Source organism: Mastacembelus armatus, chromosome 5, assembly GCF_900324485.2.
Source record: "Mastacembelus armatus chromosome 5, fMasArm1.2, whole genome shotgun sequence".
NCBI lineage: Eukaryota > Metazoa > Chordata > Actinopteri > Synbranchiformes > Mastacembelidae > Mastacembelus > Mastacembelus armatus.
This window is the reverse complement of record NC_046637.1, coordinates 5,869,492-5,892,177: the sequence shown is the minus strand read 5'-3', so window position 1 is coordinate 5,892,177 and position 22,686 is coordinate 5,869,492. Positions and strand designations below refer to the sequence as shown.

General features: G+C 39.9%; 1 protein-coding gene across 2 annotated transcripts in view; it reads right to left on the bottom strand.

Annotated features, from left to right (window-relative positions):
• LOC113130203 (plexin-A2-like) overlaps positions 1–22,215 on the bottom strand; it is a 55,983-nt gene extending 33,768 nt beyond the window's left edge. Inside the window, exons 1-4 of one of the 2 annotated variants that reach the window (XM_026306611.1) lie at positions 20,992–22,215; positions 18,601–18,783; positions 7,692–7,826; positions 1,224–1,324 (exon numbers count right to left, since the gene is read on the bottom strand). In XM_026306611.1, the coding sequence (XP_026162396.1) occupies positions 1,224–1,324; positions 7,692–7,826; positions 18,601–18,783; positions 20,992–22,215 (1,643 nt within the window). The remainder of the gene's footprint in view (positions 1–1,223; positions 1,325–7,691; positions 7,827–18,600; positions 18,784–20,991) is intronic. The other variant, XM_026306612.1, reaches the window with a different exon arrangement.
• Positions 22,216–22,686: the final 471 nt, after the last annotated feature.

Below are 22,686 nucleotides of genomic sequence, written 5' to 3'. Positions count from 1 at the left end.
TCATTGATAACTGGTGCTGGCTGGGCTCCTTGAGGCGGGCCAGTGCCACAGGAGTATAGACAGTCACCTTCTGACCACTCATCAACTGAAGTGCCTCAAAAAAAAAAAAAAAAGCCTTTTATCTCAGACTGTATTTCATTGCCTTTTATTTTGCCTCTTTTATTTAACATGTTTTGTCTGATGGAGCCATTTGTTCCCTTTTCCTTCAGGCTTTTTTCATGTTTAGTTACGCCCCCCTGTGCACTCTGTCAGATAGGTTCTTTAGTGAACTGTGGCAGGGGGGGAAAGTGAATCCTGAAAGCATCTACATGACACTGTGAGAGTTGTTCAGAGACTACAAAAAGACACCCTTCTGGATTTATTACATAGAAAAATAAAGTAGCCTCATTCTGCAGTGTGAGGGATCATGATTCACTTTGGGTTACTTAAGGGAATAGCAGCCTATCTATTCAGTGATAAGTATAAGGCATTTATTTAAATAAACAGTGTAATAGGACTTGCAGACAAAGTCAGCACTCTGGGGAAAAAAAGGAAAAACTGTTCAATAAGGTAATTTAGATTAAAAAGAAAACAATTTTTTTTCTTGTCAATTCATTGGCATTGGTAAAACTGAGAGCTGCAATTTAAATGATGCTGATATTGCAAGCAGAAATGCAGACGTTATACGACGAGACAGGAGTAAATCTCTCGCTGAGGTCGGCGTCAAACACAAGGGCTGGTTCAGAAACACAGGGTTTTAATCTCCTGAATCCCCATATCAGGGTATTATGCAATCTAACCTGGGGGTCACATAATTAAGATGGAAGAGATAAGCTTGCACTGTCAGGTCCAAAATGTTCCCCAGGGATATGGAGGTCCAGTTTGTACCCCCACTGCGACTGCAAGGCTAATCCCTCACTCCTCCATTAGCACCAGTCATCCTCTTGCCTGACAGACTATAAAATCTGATGGGCATGCAGTTTCTGCTGTCCTAAATAGTGCTATTTACGAGTAGTTGCACTGTCCAACAATCGCTTCCTGGTTTTCTTTGTCCCACCAGCTGTTTATAATGGTGAATTCCAGGGAGTACAATAAATCTGTCATATTTAACAAATCATTTGACCATGTGCTAAGAATTATTTATAGATTTCTGTGAGCTTTCTGGGTAAATAATATTGTGGTTTTAGTCCCTTGGATGTGATGTGTATATGAGCATGGGAAAAAAATAAAGGGAGCAGACTCACATGTTATAGAGGACACACCAGCCACAGTGGGGGTCACCAGAGCTCAGACACTCTGCACATGTACTGTACTGTTCACATGCCTCCACAGGGACCTGGGCCACCTGAAGCAGAACAATGACAGGGAGGCTTAAACTGTGTAATACCACATGTGAAAGAAAGATACACAGGTAAATTATCAAAACAAGACAAAAAGTTCAAATGCCATTCAAAAGTGAAAATAAAAACAGCATTCATTTCTGTTTGCATGTCATATTAGCAAGATGTGTTAGGTTTTTTTTTTTAGCATTTTTAAGCTGCTGGACATGGACAAGACAGGCATCTTTAGACACTTACAGGATGGGAAACTTCACAAGAACGTCAGGCTGTTTGTTCTAGACATTGATCTATATCATACACTTTATATTTTTAAGGCCATTAAAATATATTCTTTTATTAAGATAACTGATCTGAATCTCTTTATGCGTATTAAGCACCCTGGTTTTGCAGCTACTGTACCTTAGTTTAACATATGTAATTAGTTCTGCAACATTAAGTTTAACATAAACTATCCTGCCACATAGGAGCACCCACTGTATTTACTCTTCTAGATATGCCAGCTCATTTTTTAAAAACAGAAATAAGGTGCAGCTGAATTCTTTGTTGCTTCTGTCATCAAAAAAAAATAAATAAATAAATAACTCCAGAGAAAGCTAAAGCCTAATTTTTCAGAATTTATTTAAAATGGAAAGGATTTTAGCTAGTGTATCATTATGCTTTCCTTGTAATAAGGAGAACAGTTCACAGGTGCAATACAGGGAACTCATCATATCGAACACAAGCTGTACAACTGACATCTTAAAAACTGCAGTAAATATGTAGCTATATCCTGCAAAACGAAACTATATACATGTAGTTCAGAAGAGATTCAAAATTGAGATGCTACATATACAAAGCACAATAGAATAAAAGTAATAAACAATTTAAAAATGCACCTATAATCCAGAGAAGACTAAATAAGGACAGATATGACCTGCACATCCTCAGATTTTAACACTCCTTTTGTTTAATGAATGAATATCATTCTTTTGATTAAGGTTTCCAACTCTTTCTGTGACAGAAGTTAAAATTGGCTACTATTGGATGAAAATAAGGTCAGTGAAGTTGTAGTACCCAAATGTTCTGATGAAATAATAAGCATTTCTGATGAGAGACCAAATCCCATTTCACCATGTTGTCTGTTTTGCAATATATGGAAGACTAAGCTACACAGTATAACATCCCAGTGGAAAACAAACCCTTTTTCTACTTTTTGTAACAAGGAGTATTTTTTCTGCTCACATGAGGAACTGTCTGATTTGTGTGTGTGTGTGTGTGTGTGTGTGTGTGTGTGTGTGTGTGTGTGTGTGTGAGGGTGTGTGTGTGTGTGTGTGTGTGTGTCTCGGTGGAAAGAAAATGAAATGCCACATCTATTTGAGATTTTTTTTTTTGCAGCATGTTTTTTTTTTTATAAGATTTGAAAAAGAACATTCTTGATCTCCATTACAGCATGGTAATTTGGAGAGATCTGCAATAGTAATTGTCCTGTAAGGATACAGTATAGGTATAGGTTGATGCACACAGACACACAGACAACCACACACTCTGCTACAACCACCTCTTCCATGTGTGAATGTCTGACAAAGCAGAAGCTCTCCATTAGCTGCTGTGCGTCGCTGCTGTTGCCCAGCCAGCACCAGCCCTGCATACAAAACCAGGCTAGAGCTGCAGCCTAAGCCTGGCTGTTTTATACTTTATTATTCTAGGTCTGGACGTATGATGCAAGCAATTTCCTGATGTAAGCAATCACAAATGAAGAGTGGATTATGGATTAGAGTGTCTCCGGTGTCTTGATAGCATAAGTGGTGCTCTTTCAGGTCTGTGTAGGCAAAATGGATTATCTGCCGCTCCTTACGAAATAACTTTCCTTTTTCCAGCAGCTCAGAGCCCATTTGGTGCATTCCATTAGCAAAATGATTTTGAGGTCTCTAAGTTCATATCTGATACTGTAGGAATCATCCACGAAGTATTGTGGATTGGAGCACATCTAAACTAACAAAGTTGGTCTTTGTCCATTCGGCAGTGTGACCTTTCTAAGGAAAGAACTATGGATCTTCTGCTTTCAGCTGAGAATGAAATGTGAAGCTCCTGCTGCACATCAGAATTGATTTGTTTAGTGGACCAATCTGAACTGGAACACAGCATGTTGAATCCTTCGGATTTATGTTTGTAAGATCCTAAAATGATAGCAGCTTAGCACGTGAATTAACCAATCAGTGTAGCTGTCTGTAAATCACGCTGTATGGTGTTCTTTTTTTTTTTCCTCTCTTAATTAGGTAGTGTCAGTTGGGATGCAAGTGCAATATGTGGAGAGAAAGAGAAGGGTATAACTGATCCTTTCCTGAATGTGCACGGTTTTCTGTTAAATGGTATGCCTAATATATCTTAATCACAGGACTGCCAAGAAACCCTAGTCCTTGCTATTCTGTACTTGGCCTCAGAAATTCAAACTGAATCAAATCTTGTCCGACAGTCAAAACAAAGTTAGCATTTATCGAGACATTCGTGGATCTAAGTGACAAAGGAGAAACCAACTGTGTTTCTGTGTTGAGCTGTCTGAGTTCAATGGTGCGTAGAGTTAATGTGTTTAAGCCAGTGAACGTCAGCATTATGTAAGTGTAATGATACAGGGGTGATCTTTACATTTAACTCTGACTTTAATAGTCAAGTCTAAATGGAATTACTTGAAATTGAATTACCGGGCAGTCATACATTCGGTGATAGTGATAAATTGTGTAATCTTTAAAACAGAGAGTGCTGTTTTTCATTAAAAGTTTATATTTGAATGATTTCACTTCACAGTACAACACATATTGGTATATGCAATTTCTTCGTCCTGTCATTGTTAGAGCACCGAATTTAGCCTTCATACTCAGTTCAGTGTACTCTAGGTGCCTCATAAATCATTCATGACCGTATTTAATATCTCTCATCAAGCTTTTGTTTGTCTTGTCTTTTCTGAGACAACTTCCTCAGGAAAAACTGATCATTTAAAGCAAACAGTGAAAAACCAATGAGAATCCACTGTTCCTAAGAGGTGAAGTCTTAGTGTGGAGGATATTCTCAGCATTGTAACACTGCAGTGCCAGATGACGATCACGTCCACTTTTCCAGCTTTAGGAATTACATAACCTTTACCTCTTCACAACATGTGGGATGCCACATACATAATGCCCAGCATTTTCATCTTACCAGTTGGTTATCACTTTAAAACTTTCATCTGGATTTACTGGAACTTCTGAATGGTATCAAATGGGCCTGTAGACTTCTGCACTGCTATAAGCCTACATCCTGGCCTTGAAGAGCCACGGCCCTCATGTGACTGTATGACTAATGTTGTAATTTTTTAAAAATCAGTATTCAAATTTTTAGAAAATTTTAAACCATTTTATTAATATTAATTTATTTATGTCATTGTTTTTCATGGAAGAACAAACATTTTATTTTAGGCAAATTGTAATGACAAAATAAATATCCAGACTGAACATCAACATTTCAACTTCACTTATAACATAGACTGCTGTCTATTTAAAATCATTGTATGTATATGTGCTCCTGCTTGGACTTAAACTTGTGCAACATGATACACAAGACTTTAACAAAACTACAGTTGTGTGATATTTTGAAACTGATTTCTGCAATTTTATGATTGAAAGTCCTGCTGACTCTTATGTAGCACAGTTAACCCGCTTCAGGATATACAGTAGTGAGAATTTTTATTTTAAAACACCCTTTGTGTTACTTTACTGTCTTATTGCATTTTCACTTTCTAATATCCTGTTAATCACACCTACTGTACAATAGTGATTCCAAACAATCTTTCCGGAGTTCCTTGGGGGTATAGGAACGTATTTTATTAGGTCAGCTACTTTGTAAGAATTAATGTGATAAGATAAAAACAGATACTTGTGTTAAGGATGAAACCAGCTAGCAAGTGAGCAGAGAAGCTAAATTACAGTAGATGGATGAAATAGAGGTGGTTGTAGTGTCCAGTTTCTGCCTCTCTAAGAGGTTATAGTATAGTGCAACCTTGACCAAACCTCGGAGTTACTCATGACTTTAAATGCTGACCATGAACTGTGATGCAATTGTTTTGAATCCAATTAGGGACTTTTGTTGCAGCTTTCTTTCTCATTGCCATCATCTCTCTTTTTTGTCTACAATAAAGGCTTCGATGTCTATTCAAAAGAACACAATTTGGAAAATGACAGATGGTGCTGGTAAAGCAGTACTCTTGCTTATCTGATAGAGCTGTGGAGGTACCGCAGACAAAAAAGGCTGGGAACCACCATACTCACATACAGAGAGGGGAGATAGACAGAGGTAGAGAGAAACAAAGTGGATGGGTGAGTTTTAAAGCAAAGATTTTACATTTTACAGAGTGGCACTTTGAAAGATTGCCCTGGAAAAACCCTGCAGCAGTTCTCCCCCCTTCTCTAAGGTTTAAAGTCTTAACCATCAATTCACAGACAGACGAGTGACACGCAGTGAGGTTATTGTGTGTTTGGATACTAAGTATTTCTATTCTTAGAAATGATCAAACTAAAGGCACACAGTGTGAAAAAAAGATTAAATGCTGTGGAGATTTTTCTTTATTTCAATAATGGTTCCCAAATGATGTTTTGGTGCAGACAGATACACACATATCCTCACACATACACACTGATTCCCTGTTTTCTCTCCTCACTCTTCATCATCATGCTAACCCTGCATGTTTCACTCGGCAGGAGACAGAGAAGCTCATTGTTATTCCACAAGGGTCGGCTGATCTCAGCCAAATCTGTGCCTTGCTCCTCATTCCACATTATTCCTGTACTGTTTGGCTCCCAGGAATCCCAAAATCGCTCATCTTTGGGATCTACTGGAAATGTGTGAAATCTGAGTGAACCCCTCTCCCTGGAGGATTCCTTTCCCGAGCTGCAGGAAAATCTGCAGGGAAAGCTGGGCAAAGATGGAGACAAAGACAGAAAGAGGAAGGCTTTACTCTGTTCCGAGCTCCTCAGGGCTACAAAAACAAAGCTGTTCTAATATTGAGAAAAAAATGACTCGCCAAGATGGGTTTGGTTCTAGCTTGGGTGTTACGTATCACTGGAGGCAAACTGAAAAGAGAAGCTGGCTATCTCCTTGAAGGAAGCACGTGTCTCTCCTTGAACGACCAGAACTCATCAATAAGTGATGCCCTGTCTCTTCCAGTCTATCACACAGAAGGAAGCACTGCCTTGATTTGTTTTAGAAGACAGTAGTTCCCAACACAATACTATCTCTGTTCTCCCTCACTTCCTCAGAAAACGTCCTTTGTTCTCTTAAACCTGAAGCTTTCATAGGTTTTCAAACTGTTTTTTAAGCTTCCACAAAAGAGTTTGGAGCCGCTCTGAAATAACTGACATGACTCCAAATGCCACACTGCCCTTTGCCTCTCTGTCCTGTGACTCTGGCGCAATACATTCCAGCAGTCAGAAGACGACTGAGAGCAGTGATAGGGGCTTTTTGTTTTGGCCTCACTGAAACCTAATCCCATTTCACAGTACCATGCAGCCGCGCCAGAATAATCACTTGATGGGAGTTGAAAGTGATTACCACTGTTCACTCTTATCTCCAATGAGTGCAGAGAATATCGTCCAACAACAACAACAACTGCTCGCCTCTGTGATGCCAGGCCAAGTGAGGAGCAGACGAGGGGGATGCAGCCACATAGAAAAAAAGACGCTAATGGTTTTTTATGGGATGTGTGTGTTGTGTACAAAAGATGTGTTTGCTGTAAGTCAATTCGCATGGCTAAGTAATTAGTACAGTGGTCCATCCCCTTGCACGCCTACATTCATAACAATCCCTATTGTAAACATACAGTTTGTAAGTATTAGACTTACCACATTGGGTTTTTGGGATGAGTTATAATCATCTGATAGAATTCCAAATTAGCATTAATTTGTCATAACTTAATTCTTTTGATATAGTGTTACTGCTAATTCCTGAGCTGTACACAGTCATGCTAATGCTAATAGAAATGCTAGTTTCTCTGTGTGCCAAAGACCAAAGTTTCTATTTACAATATCCTGATAAATTGGATCCAAACATATCTTTAAGAAATAGGAATTACTTAATAATAATTACTAATTAGTTTGTGCCAAAGTACAATATATTATTTGTTTCTCTTTGTTCACTACAGTTTCCACTAACCGATCGTAAAAACATTCTTGTACTTTTTTATGTCAAGTAAACCTTTTGACTCCAAATTTTATGCTACCCATAAAATATCTCACTCAAGGACACTTCAGCATGTCAAACGGTCTTCCAACACAGGAGCTTCCACCTGAAAAACGGTCTCACTATTCACTATATCTGCCGCTCAGCATTTCTCCCAACAGCTGCAGCGAAATGAAAGCATTTCCTCACCTGACTGACAGACATGACATAGAGCGAGTTCCTATCGAGGGAGAAGGCCATGTCCCGGAGGATGGGGCTGCTGTCCTTCATCACAGTCACTGTCTCGTACAACACTCCGGTGTCCAAAGGACCGTCCACCCTGATCTGCAGAGACACAGACAGACAGAGACAGTGAGCACCATGCTACAGGACACAGTGACTGAATGACGACTGTGCATTTGCAGATTCATATGTCCATGTCCTCTTCTGCAGTCTATATCACTTTGTGTTGCATAGAGAAGCTCCCACTTGTCCTTGGAGTAATGACAATATATTATTTACATTTTCCAAGAAAAAAGCAGTGCCCTGAAATTAAAAGTGGTTATAATACTTAATGATGGGAATCATGTTGTGGGAGTGCACAATATCAAGTGTTTCTGGTCATTTCAGTAAATTATGAAGCAAAAATGAGAAAACTATTCATGTTAGTCTATTTCTCCAGAGTTTCCAACAATTCTAAATGTCCTTTGATATAAGCCTTTTACATTTTGTCGTATTTTAAGAAATGGACTCATCTGGTTATGTAAATAAGCTTTCTTCCAGTATAGCAATAAATTAGAACATTAGGTCATAACAAAAAGCTGCTTATTTGAGACGACACAGCATATTCATCAATCATATACAAAAAAATATATATTTTAAATGAATACATTCAAACTACTGCTCATAGTTTCCTCCTGTAAATAAACCACAGGTTCATGCAGTATTTAGGCTAGATGTAACCAAGACAAGAAAAAAACTTCCAAAGTTATTATTTCACTTTCAGGGCATTTATTTATTGTACATACTGTACATAAGTGTTTTAATTACATGAGATCAATGTGAATTTATTCCAGGAGATCCACAATGCGTTTACCCGAACTCAAGTTAAAGACTTGAAGTAGGGGGAACTGCTAGCTTAAAAAAAGTAAGAATGCGTTTTCCAGCAGTTTTGAACTTGTTCTCGTTAACTAGCAGGCCAGAAATTTGTCAGATTTTGTTCAGAGGGAGGACACTGTCTAAGCACAGTGATCTAAACATGAGTACAGGATTTTAGAGATGCTGCATAGAGTCGAGGTGCCAGACTGTTGGTCAGCAAACGAATCCAGTACATAACTTCTCATATAATGTGCAAATAAAGCTTTAGTTGTTTAAAGCACCTTTCATGTCGGTCACCCTCTGTAGTTTTGTACTAAGTCAATGCTAGCCTAACAACAGCACATAGCTGTTTGTTTTTTTGTTTTGATTTTTTTGATGCAGAGACATTTATGTTGATCTTCTCTATCTCTCAGACAGCAAGACTATTTCTTAAGTGTCCACCAAATTCATCAGTTTTTCACCTGACACTTTCCTGTAGTTTTCTAGTAGACCACGTGCTGCTTTTTGTGTTGCTGTAGTTTATGCTCTGATGAATGTCTGTGGAACAGAGAGCTTACACAATAAGCTGGGTGTGAGTGATTGCAGTGAAGGTACTTGCTATGTGTTTTGCATCCAACACATTCTTGACTTCTGATGGGATGCAGTAGCTCAAAAAGAGTCTTCATTAGTGAATGTAACTACATTTTTTATAAAGGTGAAATTGAGAAAAGTGGAAAGGAAGATGGATCTACTGCCTCTCAATCAGTAGTCCTACTGGCCAGCGCAACACCGACCCAGATCCATCTCCTGAGTTTATAGCTGTGACACAGCTGAGTTTTGAAATGTGCTTAGTGAGCTCAGCCTTAATTTGACTTTGGAATGACTTTCAGACAGCTGTCTTGTGGGGCTCATTAAATGTAAGCATAGAGAAGAGATGCCCACTGGTGAAGGGTTTTTGATTCTCTTTTCTCACCCCTGCCAACACGGTGCTCTGCTGCTGTTGAGCAAACAAATAAGCAGGTCTGTCTTTGTAATAAGTGGCTTAGTGATGTTAAAGCCGTCGAAAGGCAGCTTTGTGAAGATGTGAAAATGCTTGTAAAGATGAGAGTGAGCTGAACACCCCTTAAATTTTATCATTATAAGCTACCCGTTTCTAGTACTCCCTACAAAAGGAAGTGTTGTTAATGTTCTATTTACCACAAAAACAAACCTCATTTGGCTGGTTTATATTCCATAACCATCGCCTATTGTGTTTCACACCACAGAAACTAAGCAGTGCTTCTTAAATTCTTTATTTCACAAAAATGCCTTTGTTATGTCCTATTAAGAACATTTTTGTCATTGGTGCAGGAATGATGTGAATTGCATCATATACAGAAATATGTCAGAAGAGCTTCAGCTCAGAGAGCAAAGTGTGAATAAACTTGATAGCTAGAGAAAAAAAAATACTCATTATCTATGCAAACCCAGGTTGAAGCATTATTTAAATTCCAGCAAGATTGGATCATTAACCATGTGATGCAATTACAGTAAAGCTGAATTCATTTCTCAGTCATAATAATTAAAATAAATTCAAGATAATGAGTAGCTGGAGCAGGGAATTGTGGAAGTGTTGCAAAATGTCTGGCATGCGATTGTGCCAGTCTTCTCTTCATGCCTCTTAAAACATGGACTTACATGACCTGCCACCCAATCTAATTTCACTGAAGACAGTTTTGAATGTGTGCCAGGTCTAGCTCACACACATGATGGCAGAACCTCTGCAGCCTCTCAATGGGGACAGTCAATCAATACAAACTGATTACATGATTGGATCCCTTGGGCATCAAAACTTTATCAATCTATCATGCCTCCACCTTTGAGGCAGCTGTGCCTCTCTCACTGTCATCTCCATCAAGAATGAAGAAGGGAGGGAAAAAATGTGTCTAAACGCGTGTGTGTTGGGTGGAAGTGTAAATACTGTGCGATGCAGGGAAGGGTGGGGTGTCATTTTTACCAAAAAAAAGTCCAAACTAATGAGCACAGTAGTCACATGGGATCATCTGTTGATTTCAAATGATAAGAGAACACAGTTTTTCTCTCACTGGTCAGTGTCATTACCTCCGCAGCGTACACAAGCCAGTCCTTTAAATAGTTGTTTCAGAGACAGATTTGTGTCAGAGCTAAGCTTCTTTCACTCTCGTTCATTGTCTGTTCTTTCTCTTGCCCTATCTTTTCTGTTGCTCTTACTATTCCTTCTCTTCCTACTTACCCTAATCCTTTTCTCCCATACAACAGTCCCACACAGTAATGGACCTAGTTTATATTGCTTTTTTCCCACAGTTCTCATTTCATAAATAACATAGATATACACCAGAACATGTAAGCATTTCTGTGGCCAAACCATGAATTTAAAAAAAACTAAAACAATCATCTAGAGGACAGATACTGAGCCTGTTTTTAGTTTGGATGATGAGGTTGACCCAGGACCAGGGGAGCAGGGATGAGCTCAGACCAATACTGATCCATCATGACCGATTCAGTCTTTGATTTCAGCAGATTTAAAAATGGTTTTGCGGTGTCATTTAAAACAGGGCTGACCAGGCAGTATCCACCTGGGAGTAAAACAGGTCCTCAATCTCTCCTTAAGCTCCACAGCTCCATAATGAGAGTAAGGTGGGTTTAATTGGTTTTATAATGAGCCTGCTTGTAGGAAATGACACACAAAGCTACACACACACACACACACACACACACAGAATGCAAAGACACATATATACTTGCATACAAACATGCTTACACACTAACCACTCATTCTTGTTTATTGCGTATTAAGCTTGTAGTTCTAAATTGCATGAATGTTGTTTCGATCATTACACTGTCATTAATTGCAGAAAATCAGGAACACTAATATGCAAGAAACCAGAGTCCAATATTAGGACCAACTTATACTTTGACTGTACTGTTTGCAGTATGTGTTGCTGTTAGCCAGATCACATACTGGTTGCTCTCCATCTTCTTTTTAGCAGACTCCATCAATCAGATCTTAGTTTACCTTGAATGCTTCACGGTTGCTTTTACACTTTGCTAAAAGCTTTCCTGATCTCACCGAAGATGAATGATGTGACAAGTGTAAATGTGGCTTATTGAAGTAATCAGGACATCAATTTAAGCTCAACATCAGTGACTCCATATTTTCTAAAACCTCAGGAAACCTCCTTAAATTTCAAGTGTGTTCTCTCCATGTGGTCCATGCCATGTAACAGAAGTGCTTTGCCATTAATACCACATGTTCATATGTCCTCAGTTAGCTTGTCATTTCATTCTGTCTTCCCAGTGACTCACAGTTGATGAGGATATGTATTTAACCCAGGAATAATATTTCAGCCAAAAAAAGCAATATCCTTCCTGCTGCTGAAATTCCCTTGCAGAACCTGTGATGGATATAAACAACCCAGCTCAGTATAGTTCTACATATACTGTATGCAACCTGAGCCCATGTGCTTTTAACGAAAACAGCCTTCCTTTCTCATGGCTGGGTTTGCATCTTAAATGCTTGGCTGAACTCTCATCCTGTGTGAGCCAAAGAAAACAAAAAATCCAGACTTCTAAGATGTCACTTGGCTTGAGCCGGGTTGGCTCTCTTGTAAAGCTCCCAGACCTTGCTCGAGCAAGACATTCACCAAAATGTCTCTCCTGTGAGTATTTATTCTGAGATTGTTTCTCAGATTCATTTCAGGAGGTGAATTTTTTTCATGGTGTATACTGTACACACAAATGGTCCTGAACTAATTTTTCCACTGTAGATTGGGAAATCTTGTAATCCAGATGATTAGTATGTTTACAGCCATCCAATCTTAAAAAGATTTGCCCATATGTAGCCAGTTGGTCTTTGCCCTCCAAATTTACCCATCTAACTTAAACATATGGGTGATGACCCAGGAGGCAAGGAGCACTTGTTCAACCATTCAAGCCCAGTCTGTCACTCTGACAAGGTCAATCCCTGAAGACCGATCTGTCCCACTTGAACCATGCACGGTTCGATTGGTTCTTCTGCAACAAACTAGTCTTGATTTGAGTAGTGGTTGATTTGATTTGATTTGATTTGATTTGAGATTTTTTGGAAAAGCAATGTGTCCTCCTGCATGTAAAGCCCTGATTTAAAGGAAACTGTTGATTTTCATATAAAACCACCAAAAGTAAAGAAGTTACAATTGGGGAGGAAACCACACATAAATCTTCCATTGCACTGGAAAAAGGCACAATGAAAATACATGCCAAGACTAAGTGGGCACAGAAGGACGCTCACAGGGTTGACCCAATATTGTGACATGGGCCATGCATGACATAAGGGCTGGACAACTGGCCACCTTAAAGGTTGAGTGGCTGTGCATATGGTCCAATCGTGGATGACAGCTGAAGAGAGGGGGCATTGATTAGTCCATGTAGCCATCACAGCTCTGTGAATGCTAATGAGGTGAAGCTTAGAATAGAGCTGAGCTGCTAATGAAAACAAAGAGCGTTTAGGGGAGGGCTGGGTCACTGAGGTAGAGATGTGTATTACAAGACATGACTAATCATTCAGCCATCATATTAACTACACTCACACAGAGATAAGTATTGATCACAGCCACTGGATATGTTGTATGTAGGCAAGTGCCCATACCTAAATGCAATTACCATGTGGGTTGGAAGAGAGGTCATAGAGTGTGAGTTTGTGTGCATGTATGTTTTTGAGGGTTACTATCTGTTGAGCCTTTTGTTTGCAGCGGCCAAATTTTCTATTCTCACTAATGTTCAGCTGCATGGCCAGCTTCCAGATGTTCATACCACGATTTCTACAACTTGACCACAGTCTCCTCTCAGTCTCTGCGTGTTCACTTCTTTTCTCTCTCCTTGAGGACATGGTTTCCTGTTCTCTGTTTCCTGTCCTCCTCCATACAGCCCCTGTCCCTCCAATCATTCCCATTGTTTGTCATGTTCCCATGGCCCACCAACAAAAGCTGTGGGAGGGGGACAGTGGAACAATTCATGGCACCCGTATGGTCTTCATTTTCCTCACCGCAATGCAGTCACAGTCCTCTAGTGTGTTTCCATTTGTGTGACTAAGCAGGAGGGAAAAAAAGAGAGGACAAAGCAAGAAGAAAGAGAGATGGAGCTGCTAAATAAAACTGCAGTCAGGAAGAGCAGAAAGTTTAACTCCTTTCTGTGATATCACAAAATTGCCTCTCTTAATACCATTTAAAAGCGATTTGCTCTGAAGACATTTAGCCTGAGGTCCAGCTCCCTTCATGCAGTTATAAAAATCCTTTCAATTTAGCCTCAAACACACCTTCTCTGCCAGCGCCCCTCCCCTCCTCTAAAACTCCATTCTAATGATCTCAATCACCAAATCCCCCCTTCCTGGCCCCTTTTAGAAACCGTGACTTTGAGAAGTCCAAGTCATTTAGCCATGCACTGGAGAATTTCCCCACCCGATCAACGCTCAATAAGCCATAATGAATTCACTATTTGCTCATGAGAGTATTTGCCTAAGACTTTATTTGCTGCAAGCTTAACATTTTCAACCATTTCTAGGGAAATGTTTCTGCCAAGAACCTGTGGCCACTGAGGCAATGTACTGGTCTGTTTTTATTTTGTTTCCACACTGCACCATGTTCAGTTTACAGTGTGTGCATCCTCCAGATTATACATACCAGCACTGAAGTAGTTCTTTTACAGTGATCGAACAGTAAAGGCATCGGTGGCTTGCTTAAAATCAGGGTTGAGGCAACTGAAGGGATCAGATTTATGATGCATCAGTTAAAGACCTGGGATATACACAATATTACTAGAATCTAGGAACATCTTGGTATTGAGTTGCACAATGTTCCTAATACACTCACTATGTCAGGGAAGCATCCAGTTTCACTCTGTATGCCACTGTAGTCCTTCTGAGCATTAATATGCTCTGCAGAAACATTTCCTCAGAAAATCAATTCCACTCAGCACCTGTTATGTGTTTGACACAGCCACAGGGTAAGCAAATGTATAATGTCATTCTACAGTTTGTTTGCTGGGTTCTTACAGTAGCGTAGAGACAAAAATCTCCTGTTCTTCCCACAGAAAAAGAAATGAAATATAAAGAAATCTAAAATATTTGTTTGGGGACCATGAGAGATACTCTACATATCTAAGTCCTGTCTGAAAGTGCATTACTTTTATAGCCAAATATTGAAATCTGCAATAGATCCTCACAGCAGGTCTGACAGGTGCAGTAATTTTAAATGTGTATGAATACATGTCATTAAAATGCGTATGTATACATGTTTTATTATTGAGTAGTCGCAGTAATGTTCTGCTTTTCTGTTAGCAATATCTAGCAGAAGCATTTCCACTGCAAACCTGAATTCTGTCTCTCATCACTCGTTACAGTGAACAAAACTATTTAGGCATGGTAACAGTAGGGCAGAGGTCTCGTGTTTTGTTTTGTCCTAATGTATAATGCAAGCAGCTACCATCAGGAATACTGTCCACTCTGATTATGTACCTTTATCTAATGTTGTTGTGCTGCTATCAGCAAGTGAAACCGGATGCTGAACTATAAATCAAAAACTTTGTCCTAGTTGTAGAACTTTCATTAAATGCCTATAGTAAATTTAAAACCAGCTTAACACCAAGGACTATGTCCTTGCTGCTTCACCAGTTGCAACTCCTTCTTACTGTAAATAATGAATATCTTTGTTGATTTGGAACATTTTTGTTCTGTATGTTTATGAGCTTTGGAGGCAGTGACTGTAATTCAGTCATTTTTTAAAGATAAATGCTTAGTTCATCATTCAAACTCACATCAATAAGCACTTTGCACTTTACATTGTGTTACAGTGTTATAGAACTGCTCTGGAATATCTGCAGCCTACTGCCATCGGTCTCACTCTGTCATAAAATCAGTTTCTTTCAATTCAGTACAAAACAAGGCCTAGTTAAAAGTTGTTTATAATGTTAATAGCTCAGCAACCATCTCCCTGCTAGAGTTATTGTGTTTCTGTCTCTTTTGCAGTCTTTTAGTAAGTTTTTAACAGAAAAGGTACATACGGTACCGCTGAGACAGAAGTGTTGATGATTCAGTACATTCAATCCTTTATCTGAGTTTTGAATGTTTCTTTTGATATATATTCCCATGTACTTGAATAGACACACACAGGGCAGTGCAGTGGTTAGTGGTTACAGTTGCCTCACAGCAACATGATGTTGTGTTCAAACCGCAATTAACTCTGGGATTGTCTGTGTTCTGTGTTCTCCCGTGTCTGCATGTATTCTCTCTGGGTACTCCAGCTTCCTCCCACAGTCCAAACACATTGCCCATAGGTGTGAGTATGAGTGTGAGTGTTTGTCTGATTTTATGAAGGATGGATAGATAGAGTTATTATTTTTATAAAACTGTTCTCCACAAAATAGCCACAGAATAAATCATGTGAGCAGAGCCTTACCACCAAACTCAAATGCATAGTAAATGGATTAAACCTTGATGTGACTGCACTGACTGAAATGCTAATCTTGCCCTCACTGGGTCCCACTAGCATTTTGCTAACAAATGGAAACTGTGCCATCCGTGCCACTGAAAGTTGCATCTGCCTGCACCTCCTGCCTTGAGATAGGAATAGATTTGAATAAGGATCAGTGAGAGATAATGACTTTTACCTGGATTCACCTCAACAGTGTATATTATGCAAAGTGTAAAAAACCTTTGTACTTAGTCCACAGGATCAACTAAAATCAACTACCTAAGGCAACAAAACTGAGGCAGGTGATGGTAGATGTCTCCTATTAAATCTAGAAGAGGAGTAGCCAGATCAGGAGACACTGTTGGGCACATCCATATGCTACTCGTAGCCTGGATGAAGAGACTATCCTGCCACCTTTCACCCTGATTACACCCTTTCTGTGGTAGGCCTGACCTTTGCAATGGCCCTCCTGCCGCAATGATCCGCTGATGGCGTTTATTGTCATGCCCCATTTCCGCTCAGCCTGTCCATTTAGGGGTGATGGAATAGGATTGGAGATGTGACCCTGTGATCTTAAGAGGCTCCTGGGAGTCTGAATCTTGGCTGCACATACTGTCAGTGTAATGACAAACTTTGGCCTTTACACACTCAGCACTTAAAGCAGTAGTGATGGATTTCCTGCTATACTCACCCAGATTTACTGTTCACGTCTTCGACATATGCAGAACACACCTTTTCCTTCTCTTTCTTTCTAAATCTATACATCTTTCTTATTCTCATGTAAAATCTGTATTTCTACCTCTTTATCTGTTATTTCTGTCTTCTCCCCAAGGCCCCATTCTTCTGTCTTTGTCACCCCGTTTGTCTCAGTTTCTTTTTGTCAGGCTATCTTGTCTTTTTTCCCAGCGGCTCATCCAATGGAAGAGTTGCAATGATGTTATCTGTGCTCCCAGTCTGGACCCATGTGTGTTGTGTGTCTGACAGATTGCTCCTCATAAGACTGACGCCCTCAGGCTAATGTCACAACAGTCCTCTCACACATTGCCTCAGTCAGCTGCATGCCGTACAACTGTGCAGTAAGCAGAGCCCGCGGTGCTACCCAGTCAATCCAGTTAGATCAAAGAAGGAGCCTTATAAAGACTTGACAATATATTGTTACAGTAGACATTTCAAATGAATTTCATGAACTACTGAAAATTAGGTCACTGCATATACTGTGGGGTTGGCATAGGGCATGCTACTGTACATAAAGTAGATTCCAAAACCAACAATGCATTAGTCAGTCTCTTAATGCTTTTGGAATTCCCCAGCCTCTCTCAGCCCAAAGCTCATTTGTACCTATTGACACCAGTCTTTAAAATCAGATTACAAAAGATTGAGTAATTTCCTTAAAAACAGCTGGGCACCATATTTTTTAGCAAATGTTATTCAAATGGGCAAAAAAAAGTGCTTTTTTTTTGTGCACAACTTTCAGCAGCTGATTTAATGTGCAACTGGGTACGTAAGGCAACAGAGCAGTGCTTGTGGGATGACCTAAAATAAACTGCAGTGTCTTTGCTTATTGTGTTGAAGAACAGTGTGAACACTGTGACTCAGTGTTCTTCCGAAACTGTTTTGAATAGATTTTGGACACCACTGAAGTTTGTGGCCCAGAGGAAAGGCAGTGTCATTGTTGAAATATATAGGCAAATGTGGTAGAATAAATGAATGGTCTAATTATTGGGTTTTTTGACATTATGAAAAAATATCATTTTAAATAAAGAAATAACTAAGTTACTCTTTGAACCTTTGAAACCACGGAAATAATTTTCACAATATATGAAACTTTCAACAAGGAAAACCCAAAATTGTTAACAAAGTACTTCATACTAAGAAGTTATTATATTTTTCCTGTGCCTCATCAGGAGAAAGACTTAGTAGGGTATTCTAACCTGCCTATAAGTTAAGAGAATACATACAATGGCGTCTATAAAATATGTAACAATTCACGTCAAACACTTAAAGACAGTGAAGTGATCATTTAAGTAATGCTCAAACTGTAACCAAAAGTCCACCAGGACTCTGTAAAACAACACTAAAGCACCATGATGTTATTTTCAGCTAATACAAAGGAAGTGAAGGAACATGCTTCAGTTTTGGCTCAAGTAGTCATGGATGGAGATTTACATCAATTTGTTCCTCCGTCCAAAGGCTGAAGCACAAGATGTAGTGCTGCATGATTACTTCACCTTTGTTCAGCCACATAATGTCCTGCCATAATCACCATGATATATTATACATAACAAGTTATGCTAATTATATCATTAATTGAACAGATTATTGTGTTAATTAGCGTTAATGGATTAAAGATAATTATTACATAAATGTGCCACAGTGGTGCGACACAAAAACAGCTGTGGGTGATGTATCTCAGTGATATATTCCTCATGGACAACCGCTGAATTATGTTACACACAGTTTGGCAAAATCCTATAAGGTGATGTAGGGAATTAAATGAGTATACCCACAACTTATACACAGAAATAAAAAATGAAAACCTCTCATGCTCACCAGCAACTGTCAGTGTGACATGTTCTCACCTTTTTCAGTTGTCCATTTCTGGTGCCCAGGAAGACCACACTGTGTCCGTTGTAAACGTAGGAGGTGACAGAGGTCAGTCTGTCACTGCTCTCGGTGTACACAGTCCGACCTGACACCAGCTGGGAACCCCCCAGGGGCTGGTTTATATCCAGGCCACAGAAGTGATCGTCAATGGGAACAGGCTGCATAGAAAGAAAGACAGATCAGATTGGTGTGAGGGTGATGTTAAAGTTAGCGTTAAGCGCATGAAGGCAGAGAGGTGTCTGTCTGTGTGTGTGTGTGTGTGTGTGTGTGTGTGTGTGCTTATTTTTTAGGGGAGGTGAAGGAGGAGGGATAGAATAGGGGGAGAGAATGAAAGGCAGGAGGAGTGAGAACGACACATACAAGTAGGGGAGGTTGAGGTAATGAGAGGAAGGTAAGAGTCCAAGTGGGAGCCAAAAAATGACTGAGATCACTGTAGACACACGTGAATATAAGAAGAGAACTCAAACTGACTTGTGGTAAGCCTAACATGCATTAGGTGCACAATTTTCAAGGTTTAAAATGGTTACTTCAAAAGGGTTTGGGCTTCTGTGTTTATCAACATGCCTCACAGCGGGCAAATTTGTGGAGCAGACTAATTGCTGATGGCAAACACAAGAAATGCTGTGTATTTTGCACGTTTCTGTGATTTTTAGATCGCTTGATCTCACATCACACACAGTCCAAGAGATGTCAGATTTTGATTAAGCATCAAAGAGAGCTGTATGTTAAAAAGTCCTGTTACATATACTAACCTGCACCTCAAACCTTTGTTAATTTCCTTTCACTTGGCATGTAAATGTACTTTTTTAGGCCAGCTAATTGAATTTTCCCATCCCCTACTTATCCACATAATAGCTCTTGCTGTGCTTCGATCAAACGCTGTTCCTGATCTTTACTGAGTGCAATCAGTAAGGTGAATTCGACATAAAAAAAACTTTTATATCTCGCCACACCCTCCACTGTCTTTTTTTGCACCTGGCCTCCAGGTGCAAGAACATACAAGAAAAATGAACTATTTCTATCTGACTAGCAAGAGTAGTATTTGTACTTGTTTCTTTTGAACCTACCTGTAAATATTGTACATGTGAATATTTATCATTTGTCTTATCAGTTCCCCATCTTGCAAAATCCCTAAAATTCTTCTGCCGAATAGGTAATATCCTCTGGAACTGAGCATCAGAAACGATAATGGATTTATTGGTGATGAATTAATACTGCTTTATGAATTAATTAATACTGCTTGCTAGAGGTGTAACCAGTGTTGGTTGGTCTAGCAACCAACAGGACATAATTAGTATGGTTTAGACTGCCATGAAATTTTATACAAATGTTCATGGTCCCCATGGACTTTGAATGTTTCTTCATGAATTGGATGGACAGTCATGAATTTGATGCAGGTTTCCATGTTGTGGAGAGGATTTAATCCTAATGACTTCAGTGCTTTAAGTGTACTTCACTTATCCAGTGAAATTTCTCAAAATCTACTTAATGTACTTTTTGGAAATTTTGAACTTCAAGTAAAGATAAGGCAAAAAATCTTGTCATAAGTTTCTGAACATTTCGGATATCAAAATTCCCTTAACAGTGCATCTTTAGTAACTCTTGGTTATTGATCTTTCACACTGACTAATTAATTGTATTACCAAGGAAACACAGTATCTAATGACATCTTAACAAACTGAACCACTGTTTCTCATTTGCAGTCCATTTTAGATATAACGCACTTCGGTTGACTACACATTGAGAGTTAATTATTGAATTATAGACCTCTTTCCTCCCTTTGTTGCTTTTATGAATAACATTACATCTTATTTATTTGATAGCTCATTAACGTAGATGTTGGTAATGACCAGAGTGATGGCTGTGGTCAATATGATTGTTTTCATGGTTCACTTTCAACTTGTTGCCATGAAAGCCACTCATTATTGGAGAATTATAACTTTCACAAAGGCACAGACTTGAACATTTACAGACAGTCCTTTTCTCAAGATCAAGAACACGTCTCAAAGGGTTTGGACACTGCTGACAACAAGAGCAGAAGGAAAGAGATGGGGAGAGAAAGGGGAGGAGAAGAAGGCGGGAGTCAGTGCCCAAAACCCCTGAATAAAATCGAAGTTCCATACAAAACTCCTCTGATTAGCATTGTGGAAATAATCTCTTACAGCTCTTCTGCTCTTGTGGGATCCTGTAAACCTGAATGGTGCCATCAGCACAGGCTGCCTATTTAGGCTGATAGGCAATCATGGATGTGGATACTCAAAGAGAAAACTTTCAGTAACTCTAGAGGAATATTGCTTAGTGGATTCTTATAGGTCTATTTGTGTGGGTTTATGCAAATGTCTGCAACATCTCTATAGTTCACCTACCGCTTTGGTACACTGCACATCCTTTCCCAGTAACCAGTGCAGCTCCAAGTTTCCTTCTCCCTGGTAGCAGGACTGCAGTCGCTCTTTGATGCGTGTATTGATGTCTTGGATTGTGAAGATGCAGAGAGCGGAGTGATCTGGAGGGTCGTGGTACTGCTTCTGTCCCTTGGAGAACACAGCAAAGAGCACATCCTCCTGAGTGCTGATGTTGAGTGACTTTGCCAGAACTCTGCCAGCCTTGGACAGGTAAGCAGCCTGCAGCAGTCGGTACTCCTCGCCTCTGTGTACACATCCCACAGGAAGCGACACATAGGAGTGGAACTTCTTGTCACCTTTGCAGAGACGAATAATGCGAGAGGTGTAAAACAGGTCACCGGGGGAGCCGCCTGCGGGCATCCCGTTCTCTGGAGTCTCTGGCTGGACTGTCATGAAGTAGACGAAGCTGCCACTAGCAAAGCCATAGATGTAGTAGATGTCAAAGTGTGGGACAAGAGCCAGTGTGTCAGAGGGGATTTTGATGAGAGATGAAACAAAGTCAGTGTGAAGCTCATAGTCCAGCATGGCAGAGGATTCTGGGTCATGAGGAAGCTTGCGGCTTGATATAGTTGGGAAGTAGTCCTGCTTCCCTCCAACAGCTGTACCAATGTACAGAGTGGCATCCTGACCCTGTGAGGGCACAACAACTCCATACATTGTGCCTGTCTGGTTATCACTGGACAAGTAGTGTTCTTTCTTATGTGTGGGTTCCACAAGGATGAACAGGTCATCCAACCTCATCAGCTTGCACACACCCTGGTAGAGGCTGCCACAGGCCAGAAGCCGGTTGTGAGAGTAGTCGATGAGCAACAGTTTGTTAACATTGTCAGTAGAGGCCAGAGGCTCAGAGCATGGCTGGACAATCAGTGGAGGATAACATGCTTTGTTGTCAAACTCAGGCCCTGTATCATGGGACACCAAAAGGGTTAGATTAGCCGACAACTTGTAGATTCTGTTAACAGCTCCGACATACAGAGCTCCAGTGGACTGATGCACAGTCAGGTGGTTCAGTGGCCACTCCCTCCTCTCTGATTGGAAGGTGTTCAGAGTTTGTCCAACAGTCATCTTTTGATTCACAGAGATCAGAATCAATAGCCACAGAGCCAGGGGCCATGACATGACTATTAGAGGAGTGTGACCTTTAGTGAGGCCACAGTAAGTCCATCCTTTATCCAAGCATGTTCCCATCCTCACAGGGCTCCAAAAAATACAGACCTCAGACAAAACACCAGGAATTGTGTTTTAGCAAGGAGCAGGATTTTGCTGAAAAGGATGAGTTGAAGTGCAGTCTTGTTCTCCTGTGATCTTCACATCATTCTGAAAGAGAAAAGAGAAACATTTGTTTTTAACTCCAAAGATCCTTGATTCTCTCGAGAATGAAACACTGCTTTCAAGGTATCATTAAACACTTCTAAAAACCTAGAAATATATGTGCATGTTTTCCCTTCTATCTCTGCTTAGTCAGACATGAGACATCAAAGGAACAAGTAATCATTTGTTCAAACTGTCTCCCCATATTTACTAGCTTGAGAGATGGTCCAACATCCCCCCTATCAACAGGGGGGCTCATTATATTTGCCTCTTGGTAAGAGAGAACTAACTGTGCCCTATTACTTGAACAAAGCAATGACACACTGTAGCTGTGCCTTCCCTCGATTT